The following is a 22,500-nucleotide window of genomic DNA, read 5'->3' on the forward strand; positions in this document are numbered from 1 at the left end:
CGCGCCGATGCGGCGCAATTTACAATGCAAGCCTATGGCCACCGGAAGTGGCGTCCTGCGGCAAAAACCATCCGGTTGCCGGATGCGGTTTTTTGCACTGCGCATGCTCAGTATCAAGCCGCATCCGTCAAAAAACGGACGGGCCGCATGGAAAAACTTAGGCAATGGATCCGTTTTTTCCGCCGCATCCGTTGCATAGGTTTTGGAGCCGGATTGAGCCGCACTGCAAAAAACGGATGTGTGAAAGCAGCCTAACAGATTCTTTCTGTTGCGCAAGCGTTTCATGTGTATAGCTACATTTTTCCTAAAAAAAATAAAGTTTTTGTCAAATGGTGACAGGCATCAATATACAGCCTGGTGGAAAAGTACTGTCCCCCCCCAGAAATTAATGGGAAAGATGCTCAAGTTCCCCATTCACTTCCATTATATTCTGGCACTCGAGTCGTGCACATTCGAGCATCCAACTGCTTGATACAAAACACCCGAGCATGGTATTGCTCTCCATCTATGACTCTTGAACACCAAACTAATAAGATCTGATTTACGAGCGCTGGGGAAATCAATACAGCACACGCGTAGTATGGTGTATGCAATAAGTTCTCCTTTATTAGTGCATGTGACCAGTTTATATAGGGTCACAGGCAAAGGTCTTGTCCATGTGAACCATGCACCAATAAGAGCAGTAGTGGTGTGAACGGAAATGTGAAACTTCCCCGCCCATCCGTGCTAGAGGAACCCTATGAAATTATTAGCTATAAGACAAGCTGGATTCTGTCCTCTCATATCGCTCATCACTAGTAGCGATCTTTCCATGACTTAATGAGTACCGGGGCCTTTAAAGGGAATATGTCAGCAAGTTTTTGCTATTTAACCTGAAAGCAGCATAGTGTAGGTGTTGAGACCTTGATTCCCAAGGATGTGTCACTTATTATGATATGTGCTGTAGTTACAATACAATCTGTGTTTTATCAGAAGGAGATAATCATTGCAGGACTAGGTGTCACATGCAAACCAGACCAGCCCATAAGTTTAACCCCGACCCCACCACTTATTGCTTGCTCATACTGACAATGTAGAGTCTATACAAAAAGCAGCCAATCAGTGGTGGGGTTATACTCGGCTTGGCAATCTAACCAATGTTACATCTACAGCAGAGAAAACAAGGATTTTTAACTAAACTGCAACAAGAGGTTCAGTAAGTGACACAGCTGGAATCAGGGTCTCTGTCTTTATGTCGTATTGCTATCAATTCCAGAGCAAAAAACTGTCGAAAGATTTGTTTTAAAGGGAATCTGTCAATAGGTTTTTATCCCCTAATCTGAGAGCTGCATACCTGATTTCAGCGATGTGTCACTTACTGAGCTGCTGAGTGTAGTTTTGATAAAATCAAAGTTTAATCAGCAGTAGATGATCATTACAGGACTACTTGGCGTGCTGCAGGTAGTCCAGCATATTCATGAGCTCTATATAACTGCTAGATCTGCAGCAGAAAAAATATTGATTTTCTCAAAATGACAGCAAACAGCTCAGTAAGTGACACATCGCTGGAATCAGGGTCTATGTCTCTACATTATGCTGCTCTCAGAAACCTGGTGACAGATTACCTTTAATGGACTTCATTCTATTAAAGTGCAACTAGATTTCCAGAAAACTTTTACATGTCCTGGAGATGGGCCAGAATTTTTGTTTAGAGGGATTCCAGGAGCTAAGACCCACTTAGGTTGTGAAAACAAAGGAGTAAAGCACTCAGTCAAAGACTGCCCAACTCCGAAAGTGAAGAGTTAGCCCACAATGAAAGGTGAAAACACCAGATACCAGCTGCACAATATGTGGATATTTAGAGATCTGCCGAAAAGTCTTGTGCATTCTTGGAGAGAGTAGGACCACAAGTGCCAGAAAAGGAGGCCAGCACATGTGGCTATGACAAAAGGCTGTTAACTCACAACCACGCACAGCAACAAGTATCATGCCAGATAGTTGGTCTGGGGAGGTGTGGTGATAGACTAAGAAGCTATAGCTGGCATAGGTGGAAAGATCCAAACAGCATATATAGGAGTAGAAAAGATGTGATTGGCTCTCCCACAGCAGGTGATCAAAGGAGGCTAACAAGCAGACTAACAGAGATTAACTCCTGCTAGCCTGCCTTTCAATTAGCATTCAGCAGGTCCACGCCTAAAGGGGGCTTTACACGCTACAACATCGCTAATGCAAACTCGTTGGGGTCACGGAATTGGTGACACACATCCGGCCGCATTAGCGATGCCGTTGCGTGCGACACCGATAAGCGATTTTGCATCGTTGCAAAAACGTGCAAAATCGCTCATCGGTGACATGGGGGTCCATTCTCAAAAATCGTTACTGCAGCAGTAACGATGTTGTTCCTCGTTCCTGCGGCAGCACACATCGCTCCGTGTGACGCCGCAGGAACGAGGAAGCTCTCCTTACCTGCCTCCCAGCCGCTATGCGGAAGGAAGGAGGTGGCCGGGATGTTACGTCCCACTCAGCTCCGCCCCTCCGCTGCTATTGGGCGGCCGCTCAGTGACGTTGATGTGACGCCGCACGGACCGCCCCCTTAGAAAGGAGGCGGATCGCCGGTCACAGCGACATCGCCGGGCAGGTAAGTATGTGTGACGGGTCTGGGCGATGTTGTGCGGCACGGGCAGCGATTTGCCAGTGTTGCGCAACAGATGGGGGTGGGTACCCACACTAGCGATATCGGGACCGATATCGCAGTGTGTAAAGCCCAATTTTGGCTGAATGTGTAGATAAGGAACCAAAGTTTCTATGGGCGTCTCAATTTGCAAGAAACCTTACTGTGCTGCACTCCTACTTCTTAATATGGCTCTGTATTGAGCTGGTCTTCAGTCTTGGAGAAGAGCTGCTCTTGTCTAAGCTCTTCTGCTTCTTTGCTTTAGAGATTGATGGGGGTCTCGGCTCATAGACCCATTGATCCAACCTATTTACATACCTCGATAGAAACACTGCGGTTATGTGCACGTCGAGTATTTGCAGCAGTTATTCTGCAGCAAAAACCTGAATAATGGCAAGAAAAACACTAAATAAAATGTGCGTTTTTGCGGTTTTTAATCCTCAACTTCTAGAAACCTCAAGTCATGCCAGCTTGATGTAAAGTAGGCAAAAGTAAATGGCCAAGATCAATGGCAAAGCGTTTCGACACCGCCTTTCCAAATATCCAGCTCCCCTCAATGGTTTTGGACAGGAAACACTTGAAGAAAACTCATTCTACGGGATCCGGCAACAATACTAAATCGGATGAGACACCGGAGACGTCTCGAGCTTCTGATATTCGGGAGCAGCTGAAAGATTTATTGACAGCAGAAATTAAAGGAGCCGCGAGTGGCATAAAAAGATGAGAAAGAATCGGAGCGAGCCGAGATGTAACAATCTAATCAGGCCGCCTCGGAGAGGGATCTCTTACAAGCGGTGTCCACACAGTTTAGCACAAGTTTCGAGAGACTGCAATGAAATCTTCGGGGTGACGTGAGCGAAAAGAAAGAAAGGACATCCTGGCAGTGAGGAAAAGCGATCCCAACCTCTGATCTGGGGGGGAGCGAACCTCTGCCACAATAAGAGACAATCATTTCTTGCTTCAGAAGCCATTACCCTGAAAAGCCAGAAAATGACCGGATGATTCCAAATTGTCCCAGTGTCTCCGCTCGTCCCGTCACATGGATTTAAGAAAAAGTTGTTTCACGACCTAAAAAGTGAATAGCTAAAATGTAAACTTTCCCGAGAAGACATTTGAAGGAAACGGAACAACTAGCTAAGGAGTCCACGAAGACATGTTCCCATGTGAGCAATGGGATCTTCGAAGAGCACATTAATGTCACGTGGTGTTCATCTCTAGTGACTTCTGACCCTCGTCACACTACAGAGTCTGACACATCACACTATGGTTTCTCTGGTGACTAAGACTCGGGAATCGACCAGTTGTGTGCTTATTAGAAATCAGTCTAGCGGGAGTTAATTTCTGCTAGCCTGTGGATTGCTGCTGGGGTCACATGTTACAGGAAGCCTATCACAGCCGTCTCCGCCCTTTAACAGATGGTGGAGCTGTGTCCCCTATGCCGATTATAGCTTAATTTGCAATACCAGTCTTTGTGCTGTGGTGATCTTGTTCTGGTGACCTCCTGCGCGTTATTTGGTGTGTTGTGGAAATATTCTCGTTGTCTGTTTATTTCCTCCCTGACTCTATTTCCTCCTGAGCACGTATTGTCTTACGTGTGTGTGTGTGTGTGTGTGTGTGTGTGTGTGTACTGAATTTGAGTTTTGGTTTTTCCTTGTATGTCTATTTTTGTGGGTAAAATATATCTTTGTGCCATGTTAGCCAGTAGAGATAAAAAAATTGTTTAAAAGAACAGAGTCCTGAGTGGTTGATACCTTTTAACACTAGAAGTCCAGGAATTTCGAGCTCCATAGGGTTCCAATGGTAGAAATGTTAAATGACCCCTCTCTGGGACTTCTAGTGTTAATGGATAACTGAAGAGATGGCGATATATAGCAAGCTTTCGAGACTACTCAGGTCTCGTCAGCAGGCTCAAAAAGAGTAGTCTCAAAAAGCTTGCTATATATTACTATCTTTTCAGTTAGCCATTAAAAGGTATCAACTGAGCCTGATGAAGAGACCTGAGTAGTCTTGAAAGCTTTCTATTATTACCATCTTTTCAGTTAGCCATTAAAAGGTATCAACCACGGAGGACGCTCAGTTCTTTTAAACAATTTTTTTTTGGGGATAAACCACTCCTGTCCAGCCACTCCTCGGGGGATCGGGGAGAGGAGGTGTAGACAAGGGTTATTCAGGAGCTAAGGTTAGGAAGGCGGCCCAAACATCGTCACCATTAGACGTATCTTTGCGAACAGGGACAGCGAGGGTCACTCTACTCCTAGGGCCGGTGTTCCAAGTTACTTCGTCACACCCTGTGACAGTTTATTAAGGAGGCCAGGTAAGGAGAATACGAAAACTGGGATTCTAAAAATTAGTGTGTTGAAGATGTCCCATAAGCATAAGCCATAGAAAATAAAAAACAGGAGACAACTGCACATAGGGCAATATTGTGTTTTAAAAGTGAGAGGGTTGCTCACCTGATTGGGTTGTGTATGTCACAACTCCAATAAATGCCCATAGATTATCAAGCTGCTGCAGCCACGTCTGTGGATAAAAGTAGATCCTCTTCTGAACGTAAATTAGGAGAGGTAGGAGATAGATGTTCTGGTAGACCATGCTGCTATGAAAGGAGAAGGTACAGGTGAAACTACTCCTCTTTCATAGCTGCGCAGTCTAGCAGAACGTCTCCTACCTTTCCGTAAATATAGACTGGTCACTGGTTGTTCCATTGTTGTCACCTTCAACAATCAGAGATATTTCTCTACAGCGCCCTCACAGGAAGAAATAAAGCATTACACACTAAAAATCAAATGGGTTGGCCACTTAGTTCAGAGGCAGACCTCTTGAGACAGAGACACTCATTACAGCCACCCAAACATGTTAGACTAAAGTTGGCCAAACCCACCAGTCCAATATATATGGGGGCTTCCCGACTCTTCCCCCATCAGAAAATATTGGGGTACAGGACAATCTGGCCTTGATAACGGCTCATCTTTTGGTTCTTCCTGGAGATAAGCTGCAGCCAGAAGAGTTTAGCAGAGACCTCAGAGTACACAGAAGCAAGGCGTTCCTAGTATGGAGGAGTTGGGTGACGAATACCAGCTGTTGGCTGAATGATAGGCCGACAACTATCAATTGTGGAGGGTTGTACTATTCACTCAAAGTTTGTTGGAGTAAATTATTTACCAGTGGCTTTAAACTTGACGACCCCTTAAAGATGCTGTGCACTCCTTCCCAATATTGTGATGTAAGAATACATATTAAGTAAAAAATTAAGACACTTTGCTCTAGAGTTAATTACGAATTTGAAGGCTTAAGATATTACTAGACTAAAGTAGAAGCCATGTGTGACGATGTTACTTCGGGATAACATGAGACAAGGGGCTCCTATGCTGATTCTTTATGCAAAGGGAGATTAGACTATCCCTCACTTCCAGATTACTCCTAATGGTGGAGACACCGAAGTCCCGTGTTTTTCTATACTCCTGAAAAATACTACCGTACTCTGATACCCATCTTCCCCCAGAAAGAGACAGGGGATGAATGAGATGATAAACAGATAAGGACATGCAAGGGAAAACCAAAACTCTGATACACTGCGTGCACACAGGAATAGACAAAGAGAGACTCAGGAGAAAACCAAGAACAGCAAGGAAGCAAAAAAAAAAAAGGCAACAGTGGTTAACTTCATAAAGGCACACCGCTATAGGTAGCACACCAGATAATTTATATCACCACACCTTCTCAGTCCAACTAACTTAAACTATAGTTTGCATACGTTTAAGGAGGAGAGCCATTGGATCAAATACTTAATTAACCTCCGGACATAAACGGACTTGGGAAGTGTATTCAATGAAATCGATTCTCTATACATAAGCCAGTCTTCCGAGATATCCAAGATGGCCCCCAATGACATCACTGACCTGCCCATCAGCGTCTCCATGGATCTGCCCAATTATATCATGGACCCGCCCATCAGTGTCACCATGGATCCACCCGATGATATCACAGACCCACCCATCAGCATCACCGCAGATGCGCCCTGATTATGTCATAGACCCGCCTAAGATGACGCCCACCAATCAGCCCATGGACTAAAGGGTGCTTTACACGCTGCGACATCGCTAACGATATATCGTTGGGGTCACGGTGTTTGTGACGCACATCCAGCGTCGTTAGCGACATCGCAGCGTGTGACTAAAAGGAGCGATGATCAACGATCGCAAAAACGTCAAAAATCGTTGATCGTTGACACGTCGCTCCTTTTCATGGTGCATGCCACTGGTTGTTCATCGTTCCTGCGGCACCACACATCGCTGTGTGTGACACCGCAGGAACGACGAAAATCTCCTTACCTGCGTCCACCGGCAATGAAGAAGGAAGGAAGGAGGTGGGCGGCATGTTCCGGCAGCTTATCTCTGCCCCTCCTCTGCTATTGGGCGGCCATTTAATGACGCCGAACGCACCTCCCCCTTAAAGGAGGGATTGTTCGGTGTCTCCAGCGACGTCGCTGAACAGGTATGTGTGTGTGACGCTGCCGTAGCGTAGTGTTCGCTACGGCAGCGATCACCACATGTCGCAAGAACGACGGGAGCGGGTGCTATCGCTCGTGACATTGCTAGCGATGTCGCAGAGTGTAAAGCACCCTTAACACATTGTTCAACCCACTGACCAATGGACACATCCGGGCATGACCATTGCAGAGCCGACCATGCCCCTTTTCCTATTTTATATAAGGGCATGTTTAAGTTGAAATAAACTCAGTTTTGGGCCAACCTCTGATCGAGGAAAGATGAACATTGACTGTGTGTCTCATGTCATTTTTCAAGCATGCACTTGATCCTCATCATTAGGTCAGGCAGCAGGCAACACGTGAACCTTTCTAAGGCCATGTGCGCACTAGAAAGTGACTTTCTTAAGGAAAATCTGGACTTAATGAAAGAATTGCGCACCCCGCGGTAAAAAAAAAAACGCACCAAAACCGCAACGAAATCCGCATGCGGTTTTACCGTGGTTTGCCGTGGATTTACCGCGGGTTGGTCTCTGCAGATTTTTACCATTATCTATGGCAAAAACCGCAGGTACCTGCAGAAAAGAAGTGACATGCTCATCAATTCCGCAGTGGAAAATTCGCGGGTATAAAAAAAAAAAAAAAACCCCCGCAGTGTGCGCACATCATTTTTTAACTCCATAGGTTTTGCAATGTTAGACACATTTTCTGCAGCAAATAAGCGGTAAATCCGCAGCGTGCGCACATAGCCTAAGAGTTCACTATAACAGGTGGAAGGATCCAGCCAGCATATAACAGGAAGAGAGCAGATGTGATTGGCTCCGACAGAACATGTGATCAAAGGAGACTAACAAGTAGACTAGCAGAGATTAACTCCTGTTAGCCTGCCTCTGCAGGTCGACACTCGAGTCTGTCTGCCTAGATAATCAGGTAATAATAGTGGAGGTTTTCTGACGAAAATACAAAAGTGCTGAATAAAATATAGGTGGTTTTATTTTACGCGTTTCGAAGAGTGTTCTCACTTCTTCATCAGGAGCCCCACCTAAGAGTAATAGTGACACTCAGATAATCAATAGGCCAAATAAAAAGTTGAATCGCCATTCTTTCCTCAATGGGTGCACCTCCTATTCAGCACAAGCCGCTCTCCTTTTTAATTCACAAAGTGTGACCTGAATTTACGTTGGAGAGTAAACAGTGTTCAGCTGGATAAATGAACGCTCTTTGATCGCCGAGATTCAGGTTTACTTTATTATTGTTTCTTCTCTTTGTTTCCTCTCTCTGCAATATAAATAGGAAAAAAATTGAGACCCCGGTGCCCCTTACATTTCTTGCTTTCAGAAACACCATCGTTTTCTTAGTAATCAAGTGTTTACAGAATGCCGCTTTGTTCAATTCCCTTCCGGGCTCTGTATGCTTAAACAAAGAAGGTTGGATTCAACACAGCTGTTCATTTGAAAGGGAAAATATAGTGTAAAAAGGGGGGGGGGGGATCAAAATGCGCCATTCCAGCTTTGAGATCTGAAATATTTGTCATCAGATGAAAACAAAGCAAAAAAGGCAAAAAAGAAAGAAAGAAAAAACCCAATTCCTCTGTACTGTAAAGTTAAATAAAATATACTGTCTGTTCCCCGTTGGATGTTTCGTTTGGGATGGGGCGAGCGTAATATAAAAGTTGACTCGTTATGTTCTTGGCGCGGAGGAACATCTGCGTCTATTTTGGAGGGAAGTGAATGAGACCAATGGGAGGGGGGAGCGAAAAAACTAAAAAAAAAAAGGTCTCTTTTACATAATTATACCTTGTTAGTTTCAGAGATACAATGCAGGGATGAAACGCCAATTAAGAGGAATATGTTAATGAGCTCATCTTTGAAAGTTGGGATTAAAGTGGTCCGAAATCCTCCCGGGAACAGACGTGATTTAATCCCCAAAGTTTGTTTGCATTTTTACGGAGACGGTACTCCGGATGTTTACTTCGCTGTCGCCTTTCAAGGAGAAATGTGAGAATCTTTATAAAGTGTCGTCGGCAGGGAAAGGAACGGGTTTTATTTAGATGGCCCAAACTTTTCTGTGGCTGGAGAGACACGGTCCCACATATACAGGTCCCCCGATGTGTGCCAAGACTATCCCTGGGCGTCTCGCTGAGCCCCAATGATCCCCTGTAATCTGCAGTTGATTTCTGACCGGTAACGGCACATTACACACAGAAACTAATGGGCTGTCCATGTAATAACCGGCACGCCAGATCCTGTAGAGCCAAGACATGCTGATTAGTTGATTTGAAAATGGCTTTACAAAACCAGACAACAATTTACTACCATGTTTCCCCGAAAATAAAACCTCCCCCGAAAATAAGACCTAGCAGGAGTTTTCACGGATGCTTAAATAGAAGATATCCCCTGAAAATAAGACCTAGTGCTTTTTTCAAGGAAAAAAAAAAAATTATAAGAAATGTATTAGCAAGAGAAAACATTAGCGAAACAAACTGTGAAAAAATAGCTCTTTCCGCTTCTGGATATGGTCCCAAAAGTGCTCACTGAAGCCTTCAGTAGTTTAGAAATTGTCCTGTAACCAATGCCATCTGTATATTTCGCAACAAAGGTCTTGAGACAGCTCATTGGTTTTACCCATCATGAGATGTTTCTTGTGTGGCACCTCTGTAACGAGACACCTTTTTATAGACCATCTGTTGAACCAGCTGATATAATTTTTCCCTAAGTAGCAGGATTTCTTTCTAAATCATAGATTTCAGCTGGTGTCATGACTTTCCATGGCTTATTGCACCGCTCTTTTTTCATGTGTTAAATACTTTCTTCTTGTGTCAATTATTACACATCGCTAAACATAGACATCTATGGCTTGACAATTGTGCCTGTGTGGATTGGATGGGGTGTTACCGACATCTGGTGAGATATTCATGACAATATATTTACTGAGAACATTGGTGACATGTTCAATATGTCTCTCACGAACTGTATATAGGTGTGTATATATATATATATATATACACACATATACATATATTTATCTATATATACACATACATATATATACATACATATACACTCATGTACGTAGAGATTATATTTAAATACATAAAATACATATATGCACACACATTATATACACACACACACGCTTGAGATGTACGTAGAGATTACATACACATACATTCTACATTATATACACACACATTATATATACATACATACACACACACATATATACACACATATATATATATATACACACACATATATATATATATATATATATATATATATATATATATATATATATATATATATATATATATATATATATATATTTATACACACACATATACACACACACACGCATACATACACACAAACACACACACGCGCGCGCATACATACCCACCAAAATTAGAGACCACCACACAATTTCCTAAATGTTGCCGTCATTGTGTCGTCCTGTGTGATTATATTTTAGCATGAGTTATCTCACAATATTTTAAGCTTATTTTATAAATTTTATTTATTCTAAAGCACATAATAAAAATGTAAATTAATAAATTAAAAAGAACACTGATCAAAATTAGAGAACACTTTAAGATCCCTGCAAGTTGTTGGTGGTAATCTGGCACCTGGAGCTAATTTCCTTAATTATCTCTCAAACCCTATGTAATGGGCAGCCTAAAATTTCCAGTTTCCACTGACTGTAAAAATGGTGCGATCCAAAGTGACTGAATCCCTCCAGCAGCAGGTTATCCAGATGAAGGCTAAAGAGGTGACCCTATCAGCCATATCAAGAGAAATTGGTTGTTCCAAGTCTGTGATTTCGAGAATATTGCATCTTTACAACATCTCACACTCTTTCAAGAGCCCAATAAGGCTGGTCGCCCTCGAAAGACAAATGCAAGAGAGAACAAGATAATGCGAAGAATCTCCATGTGTAATCGTTTCACCACTGCACCTAGAATTGCTTGCCAATTCAGCACTGAACAGTGTAATGATGTCTCGTCATACAGTGTCACAACGTTTAAGAGCATTTGGACTGAAAGCAGGCTCTGACCAAACACTCTCTTTAGCAGGAGTCAAAAACCAAGACTCACCTTTGGTGAGGAGCATGTTCTGAGGACAGAGGAGAAGTGGTCACTGTATAGGGAACTGCAGATAAAAACATTTGTAAATAAGGCTGGCGACAGTTTTCTGCATATGTAGGTCAGCGAGCCACTATGCAGAGGAGACAGTGGGAAGTGAGGAAAAGGAAGTTCCAGCTCCTATAATGCTGGCAGAATGACGATAAAACAGGAATCACTAATCAAAATAAAAAAGGATGGCAAGTTACCAAACATAATGATCTGGACATATCCAGTACATCAGTCTAGTATGTGCACCAACATCAGTTTTAACGGTTATAACAGGAGTTGCTCCTCCGGCACAGTGCTGCATATATACTACTACTAAGTCCTGTAGATTCTCGATGTGAAAAACACGGGGGTTGAGGCGATGCGGTCTTAAATCTCAGAAAATGAAAGGCTAAAACGTCAGCTTGGAAGTTTAGAAAGTCAATTTTACTGAACATGGTCGCAAAAATATATTGACAGTAGCTGAAAAAAAAAATAAAACACAATCAGGCGGCCGGGTAATGTATTTTATCTTAAGAAACCTCTTCGGGGCTTCTCACAGAAGCTGACGATATATAGAAACGTTGTGCATGACATTTTATATATGGGAAGCTAATAGGATGCCAGAACGCAATCCAAGGCGACCTTTAATGGTCCAGAACTCAGAGATATTTCCAATTACATCTACTGCCTACAGGTCAAATGACTGTTTAACCCTCTTCTCTCGGGGGGAATAAGTGCGCACCCCTCGAGCGCAATAATAAAATAGTGATAGAAGAGGGGGAAAATACAGATAAATGTCAATAGCACTACACATGAGTAAATACAGAAAAACAAGTGTTTCTCATTCGATCCGTAGCTATATAACATATGTGAAGGGCTTGTCCATACCTGTCCCCACGGTCTAGAATGCAACGGCAAAGACAGACTATACTACTGCGGAACCTAAAGTTCCCGAAGGTCGACTATCTTGGCTAACGGGATCTTGCGGGGCAGTTCAGGTCTTCCAGGCATCTTTGGCGTTACACCTCATCCTTCAGGTCTTCAAAGAATGAGCATTGACCTTAGTAGTAGATATTAATGATTATACATCTCTGCTGATGAATCTGTACAACTATACACTATGGTCAACGCCATTATTTTCAGCAGCGTTGAATCATGTAAGCAGCTTGTTTCCGAAACGCGTAGGCTTAAGCTTTGGTTTACCATGTTTTCCGTACTAGTACAGTCACGACACGCAATGCTTCCTCGAGGACATGAAAAAGGGTTTTTCACTACTTTTACATTGATGGTCTGTCCTTATTAAAGAGGTTGTCCCCTACTTTTACATTAGGATAGGACACCAATGTCAGATCGGCCGAAGTCCAACACCCAGTACCCACGCTGATCAGCTGTTCTCAGTGCCGCCACCACCAGCTGGAAATGCTCAGTTCCGGAGCTGTTCCATCTGCTGATAGCGTCCGCGACCGGGTATTGCGCATCCACCTACTATTGATCTGCATAAAAGGCGGCTGTGCAGTACCCAGCTGCGGCCACTATTGGAAGACTGTGCAGATACGGAACTGAGCATTTCCAGCCACCTGCTGCCACCGCCAGCACCGAGAAAAGCTGATCTGCGGGAGTACTGGGTGTCTCCTTCCATCCGATTCCCCCCCTCCCCCATTTACACACTGCACAAGTCTAAGGCCTCATTCACATTGCGTTCCAATCTCCATTCAGTGGTTCCATCAAGGCTTCCACCCAAAACCCCATCCACAAAATGGGTTTCGGACGTATCCGTCTTTCGGGGCCCTTGACTATAATGGCGCAGACAGGGCTTCTGCCCAAACCCCCCGCAAAACTGGTTTTGGATGTATTCAACTTTTGAGGCCCTTGACTAAAATGGGGCAGACAGAGTCACAGTGTGCTCTGCCCTACACCAGTTTCGAGAGTATATGCTTTCTGGAGGCAGACACCTAGACGCAGTCTACTACATCCGGGTGTCCGCCTCGAGAAAGCGTACACTCCCGAAAATGATGCCCAACAGAGCACACGGTGACTCCGCCTGCCCCATCCATTATAGTCAAGGGCCCCATAAGCGAATACGTCCGAAACCAGTTTTCCGGAAGGGGGGCGGTTTGGACGGAAGCCTTGTCGGAACCACTGAATGGACATCGGAACGCAATGTGTAAATCACTATATGAAGCTGGGGAAAAACATGACAAAGGCAGAAGCGGTGTACCTCTAACTGTGGGTGTCCACTACAGTCTTGGCCTTTTTCAGAAACTGTTAAGAGGCAAATAGCATGATCATTATTTTTTTGGGGGGTGGGGGGTAATGGGGGGGGGTGGCTTCTGCTATAGTTTAAAGTTTAAACCATAGAATTAAAAAAAAAAAAATACTGTAAAAATGGCGGCAAAACTACTAGCAAGGTCGCTTCAAGAAAAAGACTGCCGGCATTTTCCTGAAGCAGCTTTGCCTAAACAGACAACCTTAAGAAGTCTTAAAGATGTTGTGTGCACATACCCTTACATGCCACCCGCTCTTCATAGTTGGAAGAATAAGAAAGAGGCCGGCGCCAGTGTGGCTCTTCCATATACCTCCGCTCCCAGACTGCGGCGGGAGCTCCACTCTCCTCACCTGCCCTACGGTTCCATGCATCCTGCTCCTACTCCTAGTTCTGTGGCGGCATACTCCAGCTTCCTGGACACATGCAAGCCTTTTGGGAATGCTCATATGGTGTGCACACGGCTACAACCCCTTTCTTAAAGGACCAGCGTCCCATTACCCAGAACTGATCCCTGAGGTCAGCTATTACACTGAAGGTATTTAAGACCGCCTCCCCCCCTTAGGGGATACGCCACAGCAACGTTGCCTATCCTTAGTGCGTTGCAAGTTCTCAGGTCACCTGCATGTTACAGTGTCTGATCCTGCTCCTTTGTATTTTGTACCAGTGACTCGTTCATGCCAATTAGTGTCCTTTTCTAGAGTCTGTTACCATCTTTACCTCCGTGCTGCCATGTCCGAGCCACCACCTCTGTGCTGCCATGTCCGAGCCACCACCTCTGTGCTGCCATGTCCGAGCCACCACCTCTGTGCTGCCATGTCCGAGCCACCACCTCTGGGCCGCCGCTTTTGAGCCACCACCTATGAGCCGCCGCGTCCGAGCCTCCAACCTCCGGGCCGCCGCGTCCGAGCCTCCACCTCCGGGCCGACGCCTCCGAGCCTCCACCTCCGGGCCGACGCCTCCGAGCCTCCACCTCCGGGCCGACGCCTCCGAGCCTCCACCTCCGGGCCGACGCCTCCGAGCCTCCACCTCCGGGCCGACGCCTCCGAGCCTCCACCTCCGGGCCGACGCCTCCGAGCCTCCACCTCCGGGCCGACGCCTCCGAGCCTCCACCTCCGGGCCGACGCCTCCGAGCCTCCACCTCCGGGCCGACGCCTCCGAGCCTCCACCTCCGGGCCGACGCCTCCGAGCCTCCACCTCCGGGCCGACGCCTCCGAGCCTCCACCTCCGGGCCGACGCCTCCGAGCCTCCACCTCCGGGCCGACGCCTCCGAGCCTCCACCTCCGGGCCGACGCCTCCGAGCCTCCACCTCCGGGCCGACGCCTCCGAGCCTCCACCTCCGGGCCGACGCCTCCGAGCCTCCACCTCCGGGCCGACGCCTCCGAGCCTCCACCTCCGGGCCGACGCCTCCGAGCCTCCACCTCCGGGCCGACGCCTCCGAGCCTCCACCTCCGGGCCGACGCCTCCGAGCCTCCACCTCCGGGCCGACGCCTCCGAGCCTCCACCTCCGGGCCGACGCCTCCGAGCCTCCACCTCCGGGCCGACGCGTCCGAGCCTCCACCTCCGGGCCGACGCGTCCGAGCCTCCACCTCCGGGCCGACGCGTCCGAGCCTCCACCTCCGGGCCGACGCGTCCGAGCCACCACCTCCGGGCCGACGCGTCCGAGCCACCACCTCCGGGCCGACGCGTCCGAGCCACCACCTCCGGGCCGCCGCGTCCGAGCCACCACCTCCGGGCCGCCGCGTCCGAGCCACCACCTCCGGGCCGTTGCGTCCGAGCCACCACCTCTGGGCCGCCGCGTCAACTCTGGGCTGCCGCGTCCAAGCCACCACCTCCGCTGCAACATCTGAGCACACCAGTACCGGACACCAGAGACTCTACAGTCCGTCAGAGCTGACTCCACTGGTCCTTGTTGTCATGCATTTAGACACCTTGGGCTGCACCTGACAATCTGTATAGGGGTTAGCTCCTCCAGGGAAGTCCAGTGTGTATAGGGGTTAGCTCCTCCAGGGAAGTCCAGTGTGTATAGGGGTTAGCTCCTCCAGGGAAGTCCAGTGTACGGCCCACTGCGTCCACTCCCGGACGCTCGCCGTCCCTCGGCGACCAAACAACAGCCAGTGAAACAGTTTCAGAAAAAGCAGGTTGTCTTCTTAGCCTAAGAAAACCATTGTCGGAATAAAGACGTCACGTGCCCATACCCAAATTATGCTTAGACTTTGGCGACAGAAGCCGCAGCTCATTACATAAGTAAACATTTATTTGTCCGGTCCACAAGACGTCTGCAACAATTTCCCAGCAACCTACGCTAGGAAGTCATATATAAAGTTGGGAAAGGCATTTGTGAGTTTTAATTAAGATCTCCAGCCCCGGATTTTCTATAGATTGTGACAATGTCAATGGGAACATTAACTATGAATTCAATAGAAGATAAATTGGTTTAGGGAAAGGCTGTGAAGTCAGTAATGCTCAGCCGCTCAGTAAATGATTCAATATCATCTGCTAAAAGGCAATTAGGAATATTAGGAACGGGGATACTAGTGGATCCAGGGATCAATTAGAAAATCCCTGGTTCTATATCGCTGTACGTTACCGATCAATCAAGCAATTTACTTGCTCCAGGCAATCAACGGTGTTTACCATTTGCGAAAAAATAAAAAATGAAGTCCGAATCTTCTGAGCTTCTTCCATTTGCGACGGGCAGTTAAAGATCAGAAATTAAGATCTTGCTTGTACCTGAACCTAATCAATTTGTTTAATAAACAGTAAACACCTTAGACAAAAGTGGCTCTAATATTCAGGCTCGCACGTCCCGGTCCCGGGTGAGGGGAAGGAAACAGTTATGATTTAGCAAAGACAACATCCACTCTTTGGTGCAAGAGAAGGGTCAGGATTACAGGGGGTGGGCATGATGCATGCGCCCCAACGCTTCCACATCGGGGACCTCCATCATCCGTACTCCCTTGCCAGCTAATATGTCCAACCAGAAAGAGAAGATAGGCGACCAGTCAACATGACTTTGACCTTTAAAGTTTAAATGTGCTACAAATCGGCTATAAATTCAGCTAAAAACAGACAGAGCTCACATCCAGCCTATATTACTGGGAGAGACACACAGTTCTCACATCCAGCCTATATTACTGGGAGAGACACACAGAGCTCACATCCAGCCTATATTACTGAGAGACACACAGACCTCACATCCAGCCTGTATTACTGGGAGAGACACACACAGACCTCACATCCAGCCTATATTACTGGGAGACACACAGATCTCACATCCAGCCTATATTACTGGGAGAGACACACACAGACCTCACATCCAGCCTATATTACTGGGAGACACACAGATCTCACATCCAGCCTATATTACTGGGAGAGACACACACAGATCTCACATCCAGCCTATATTACTCGGAGACACACAGATCTCACATCCAGCCTATATTACTCGGAGACACACAGATCTCACATCCAGCCTATATTACTGGGAGAGACACACAGATCTCACATCCAGCCTATATTACTGGGAGACACACAGGTCTCACATCCAGCCTATATTACTGGCAGAGACACACACAGATCTCACATCCAGCCTATATTACTGGGAGAGACACACAGACCTCACATCCAGCCTATATTACTGGGAGAGAAACAGAGCTCACATCCAGCCTATATTACTGGGAGAGACACACAGATCTCACATCCAGCCTATATTACTGGGAGAGATACACAGATCTCACATCCAGCCTATATTACTGGGAGAGACACACAGACCTCACATCCAGCCTATATTACTGGGAGAGATACACAGATCTCACATCCAGCCTATATTACTGGGAGAGATACACAGAGCTCACATCCAGCCTATATTACTGGGAGAGACACACAGAGCTCACATCCAGCCTATATTACTGGGAGAGACACACAGAGCTCACATCCAGCCTATATTACTGGGAGAGAAACACAGAGCTCACATCCAGCCTATATTACTGGGAGAGACACACAGAGCTCACATCCAGCCTATATTACTGGGAGAGACACACAGACCTCACATCCAGCCTATATTACTGGGAGAGAAACAGAGCTCACATCCAGCCTATATTACTGGGAGAGACACACAGAGCTCACATAAAGCCTATATTACTGGGAGACACACGGAGCACACATCCAGCCTATAATACTGAGAGAGACGCACACACCTCACATCCAGCCTATATTACTGGGAGAGACATACAGACATCACCTCCAGCCTATATTACTGGAGGAGACACACAGACCTCACATCCAGCCTATATTACTGGGAGACACACACAGCTCCCATCCAGCCTATATTACTGGAAGAGACACACACACAGCTCACATCCAGCCTATATTACTGTGAGGGACACACACACAGCTCACATCTAGCCTATATTACTGGGAGGGATACACACAGCTCTCATGCAGCCTATATTACTGGTTGTGATTGTTGGCGTCATATGATGGGCAGAACACATACCCTTACTATAGACTACAATAATAAGTGTCATGTAAGGCGACATCAAGTCTTGCGGTCACTCTCCTCCTGGTTCTATCAGCCTTTAGTTGTTGCAGTCTTTGCTGTGAGTAATACAAACCATCCAGGCTTGGCTTCCCCTCGTCCGGCGTGTCCACGGTGCCAAAGCAGACGACACTGCCAACGTGCAGACAAGCCGCTCCCAAGAAACACTGCTCGGAGGCTTCCTCCTTACAGATGATGTCTGCTCTTGCAGATGGTGGCTGGAGGCAAATCCGGCTACTACAGATCTCACGCAGATTTCAATCACTGCTCCGGATACAGTTATGTCCCTCTTTTGAGCTTTACGAATTTGGGTTCCAATTTTGGTGCAAATGCATTGTAAAATCCGTGGCTCCTCATCTACCCCTACATAGTCATGATCTTACAACGCCAGTGTGACGCCCCTGGACTATCAGGTCGTCACAGGGTACTGCACGCTCTCACTCTTCAGGGCAGTATTCAAGTCCCTCATGGTTATGGGTCCCCATCTTGTAGTGCTGCCCCCAACAGCAAACCAAATCCTAGAGACACCCTGCACCACACCCACCAGGCACACCAGTGGAGGGCTTAAGCGGAATAGGGTCGCCCATCTAGAGGTCAGGAAGGGGAGATGTGTGTCGGGAGGAGGGAAGAGAGAGTAGCGTGCCGGAGTAGTGAAGTGGAGGAGGCTCGGAGTAGTGGCTCCCAAGAGTAGCTGTCTAGGTTTCAGACGGTGGTCTGGACCTAGAGGAGTCAGACCTCCAGTCGCAGGGGATTGAGGCTAGGTGCCTGGACCTGTCAAAGAGAACGGTCAGCAGCCTGGTTCTATCACCGGTCCGGGACCGAAGGCACGGTGGGGTACACGGACCCTAGGTCGGGGAGGAGCTTCAGGCAACCCGGCAATTAACCTGCGGAGAACGGAGCCTTTATGGACTGTTCCCACCCACTCCAGAATTGGGGCACAAGCTTAACAAGGGGGATAGGGCCTTCCAAACAAGCGGCCCAATGATAGCAGGCTCCTTCACTTAGCCACAGTGGGGAGTGAGGCCCGGCAAGTTCCAGACTACTGGGCCACTATGGTGAATTTAAACTTTGTCACAGGAGGCAGGTCACGGATCACCAGGCGACACTATAAAGGGACGGGACCCGGACAAGCCCCCCTTGAGAGGCAGCGGCACTTGGCTTACCCGGTTGTCAGCGTCTGCTTATTGGCTGAGTGAGTACCTGAGTGATTTCCCCTTCACGGCACCGAGTATCACCATCCAGAGTCCCGGGGCCTACCCCTACCCGTGGAGGGCAATGACACCTTGCTGCCCCACTCCATCACCCCAGGTACTCCCAACGGCAGCGGCGGTACTCCCAATTACCGTACACCATGGGTGGCGTCACAAATTATAACTCCCCTGTAAATATCCCCCCTTTTACTTAAGAGTGTGGCCCCTAAGCCACCAGGTCCGGAGACCCTCGAGCCACGAACGGACACTACCCCTGGATCTGAGCGGTTCGATCCGCTGCTGGGGCGGCACACCTGCATGTAGAGAGACCACACTGTTGGTATAGGGCTTCTGTTTTTGGTGACCATGGAAAGATTTGGCGTCACCATTGAAGCGGGGAACCGTTATAACAGGATTGGTCCCCATCGTCGCCCCCCACCACCCGCACCTTCCTCTACAGACATCAGTTGTCTTCTCGGCTTTCACATTCGGAGAGCGGAGAGAATGCCTATCCGCGTGAGCGACGTCTTCATTAACTCGGGCCGTGTCGTGTGCTCGGAATGGTCAATGACAAAAGCATAATCTCGCCTCGTAAGCGATTACTGTTTACATTATGGTAATATTCTTTGCGTAACCTTGACCTCGCTCATCAAGAGCTGCGCGGAGGATTCTGCCAAGCATAATGCTGTATTCCGCGGATGTTCTGCCTTGTTATAACTCTCCGATCATTCAGCGGAAAGAAATAACATCTTCGTTTTTCAAAATTTCACTCATTTGGCCTAAAGCCGCTGTAATACCTTGTAAGGCGCGGGCACCGCAATGCTGGAAATCTTCCGGAAGGTCACAATACTTTCACGGGTTTTGCAGAATTTAGTTTTCCACCAAGTTTATGACAAATCTGATCAATTTGGCAGGGGAGGTTGGGATTAGCATGATGTGCTCATTAAGCGGCGCTACTTCTTTGCCATCAGCACAGTGACCAACTATACTGTGACTGCTATTAATCCATGTCAGCAGGTTTTTGTTATGTAATCTGTCAGTACCATGATGTAGGGGCTGAGAGACTGATTCCAGGGATGTGTCACTTACTGGACTGCTTGGTGCAGTTTTGATAAAATTCCTGTTTTCTCTGTTATACATATAGCAGTTCTCAGAATGCTGAGCTGTGATTAACCCCGGCCACACCACTGATTGGCAATATATATTTATTCACTTATATAGCGCTATTAATTCCATAGCGCTTTACATACATTGGCAACACTGTCCCCATTGGGGCTCACAATCTAAATTCCCTATCAGTATGTTTTTTTTGGAGAGTGGGGGGAAACCGGAGGAAACCCACGCAAACACGGGGAGAACATACAAACTCCTTGCAGATGTTGTCCTTAGTGGGACTAGAACCCAGGACCCGACAGTGGTGCAAGGCTGCAGTGCTAACCACTGAGCCACCGTGCCGAATCAGTGGTGTAGGCAGGGTTATACACTGCTGAGCAGCTTGAAGCTGTAGATTGGAAGCTGCAAACAGTGGTGTGGCCACGGTTAACTAGATTAGCTGGATTATATGGCACAACAACTAGTCCTGCAGTGATAACCTTCTGCTGATAAAACACTGGTTGTAGTCAAACTACAGCAAGCGGCTGATCAAGTGACATGGCTGGAATCAGTTGCTCTGCCCCAACATCATGCCCTTTAAACAGCTGTCTGATAGAAATGCCCTGGCCACCAGTTTTAAACCATTCTGGACTTTAACTTAAAGGGATGGTTAAGGATTTAAAAAAAAAAAAAAACAAAAACTAACTTTGAGACCCCAATTCTCTTGTGATTGGTGGGGAGCTCAGGATCAGACCCCGATTGCACATATATTTATCACATAGCCTCATGATCTTCAGATAACCCCTTTAACCTCAATCTTTGTTTTATTTACTGGGCTTAATGTTGGGCTTCAACAGATTTGATAGTCGAAACAAAATCTACGCAAACACTGGCAAGAACAAGAAAAAAATGTTGCACCCCAAAACTTCTTTACTACGTTCCAGGGTTCTGGAGAAGACATTTAAAGGGAACGTGTCATCAAAAAAGACCTATTGTTTAAAGGGAATTTGTCACCAGGTTTTTGCTTCCCCATCTGAAAGCAGCATACTGTAGAGACAGAGACCCTGATTCCAGCGATGTGTCACTTACTGAGCTGTTTGCAGTCCTTTTGATAAAATCAGTGTTTTCTCTGTTGCAGATCTAGCAGTTATACAGAGCTCATAAATATGCTGGACTACCTGGGAGCACGCCAAGTAGTCCTGTAATGATAATCTAATGCTGATTAATCAGTGATTTAATCAAAACTACACTAAGCAGCCCAGTAAGTGACACATCGAAGGAATCAAGATCTCTGCCCCTACGTTATTCTGCTCTCCGATGAGGTGGCGAAAATTTAGTGACAGATTTCCTTTAATTCATGTTTTTGTGTTAATATTTTTTTATTTTAATGGCAATGTTTTTTTTTTCCCCAAATCACAATCTTTTTTTAAGAATTAGAAATCTTGAAAATTTCACATTGTCCTTTTTTTAATCCAACGTCACGTTTCAGGAAATCCACACGTATATTTGTATCAGTTAATTGACTCGGACACTATTTTTGTGCTAAAGCATCTAATGAGCGTGTGCAGAGATAATTGATTGAGAAGAAGAAGGTGAGCTGTGATATCACCTATTCTGATTCGTGGATCCTGTGTTATCAGTAGTGATGAGCGAGCACTATCATGCTCGAGTAATTGGTACTCAAAACGAGCAGGTTGGACACTCGGACGGGCTCGACTCGTGTACCTAGTATACTAGAAGTCAATTTGAAACTCTTCTAGAAATGTGCTCAAGATTCCCACTGACTTGCATTATATTTGGTACTAGAGTCAAGCCCGTCCAACCTACTCATTTTGAGTACCAAGCACCAGAGCATGGTAGTGCCGGCTCATCACTAGTTACGAGCACTGAGCACCTGAGCATGGTAGTGCCCGCTCATCACTAGTTACGAGTAACGAACACCTGAGCATGGTAGTGCCCGCTCATCACTAGTTACGAGTACTGAGCACCCGAGCTTGGTAGTGCCCGCTCATCACTAGTTACGAGTACTGAGCACCCGAGCATGGTAGTGCCCGCTCATCACTAGTTACGAGTACTGAGCACCCGAGCTTGGTAGTGCCCGCTCATCACTAGTTACGAGCACTGAGCACCTGAGCATGGTAGTGCCCGCTCATCACTAGTTACGAGTA

The 22,500-nt window shown here is 46.7% G+C and overlaps 1 protein-coding gene across 1 annotated transcript in view; it reads right to left on the reverse strand.

The window, feature by feature from the left end:
* The window catches only part of MAD1L1 (mitotic arrest deficient 1 like 1), a 922,608-nt gene that overhangs the window by 730,322 nt on the left and 169,786 nt on the right, over positions 1–22,500 (reverse strand). Inside the window, exon 11 of the mRNA XM_075318107.1 lies at positions 419–467. Coding sequence (XP_075174222.1) covers positions 419–467 — 49 coding nt within the window. The remainder of the gene's footprint in view (positions 1–418; positions 468–22,500) is intronic.

The sequence above is a fragment of the Anomaloglossus baeobatrachus genome, chromosome 7 (genome assembly GCF_048569485.1).
Source record: "Anomaloglossus baeobatrachus isolate aAnoBae1 chromosome 7, aAnoBae1.hap1, whole genome shotgun sequence".
Taxonomy (NCBI): domain Eukaryota; kingdom Metazoa; phylum Chordata; class Amphibia; order Anura; family Aromobatidae; genus Anomaloglossus; species Anomaloglossus baeobatrachus.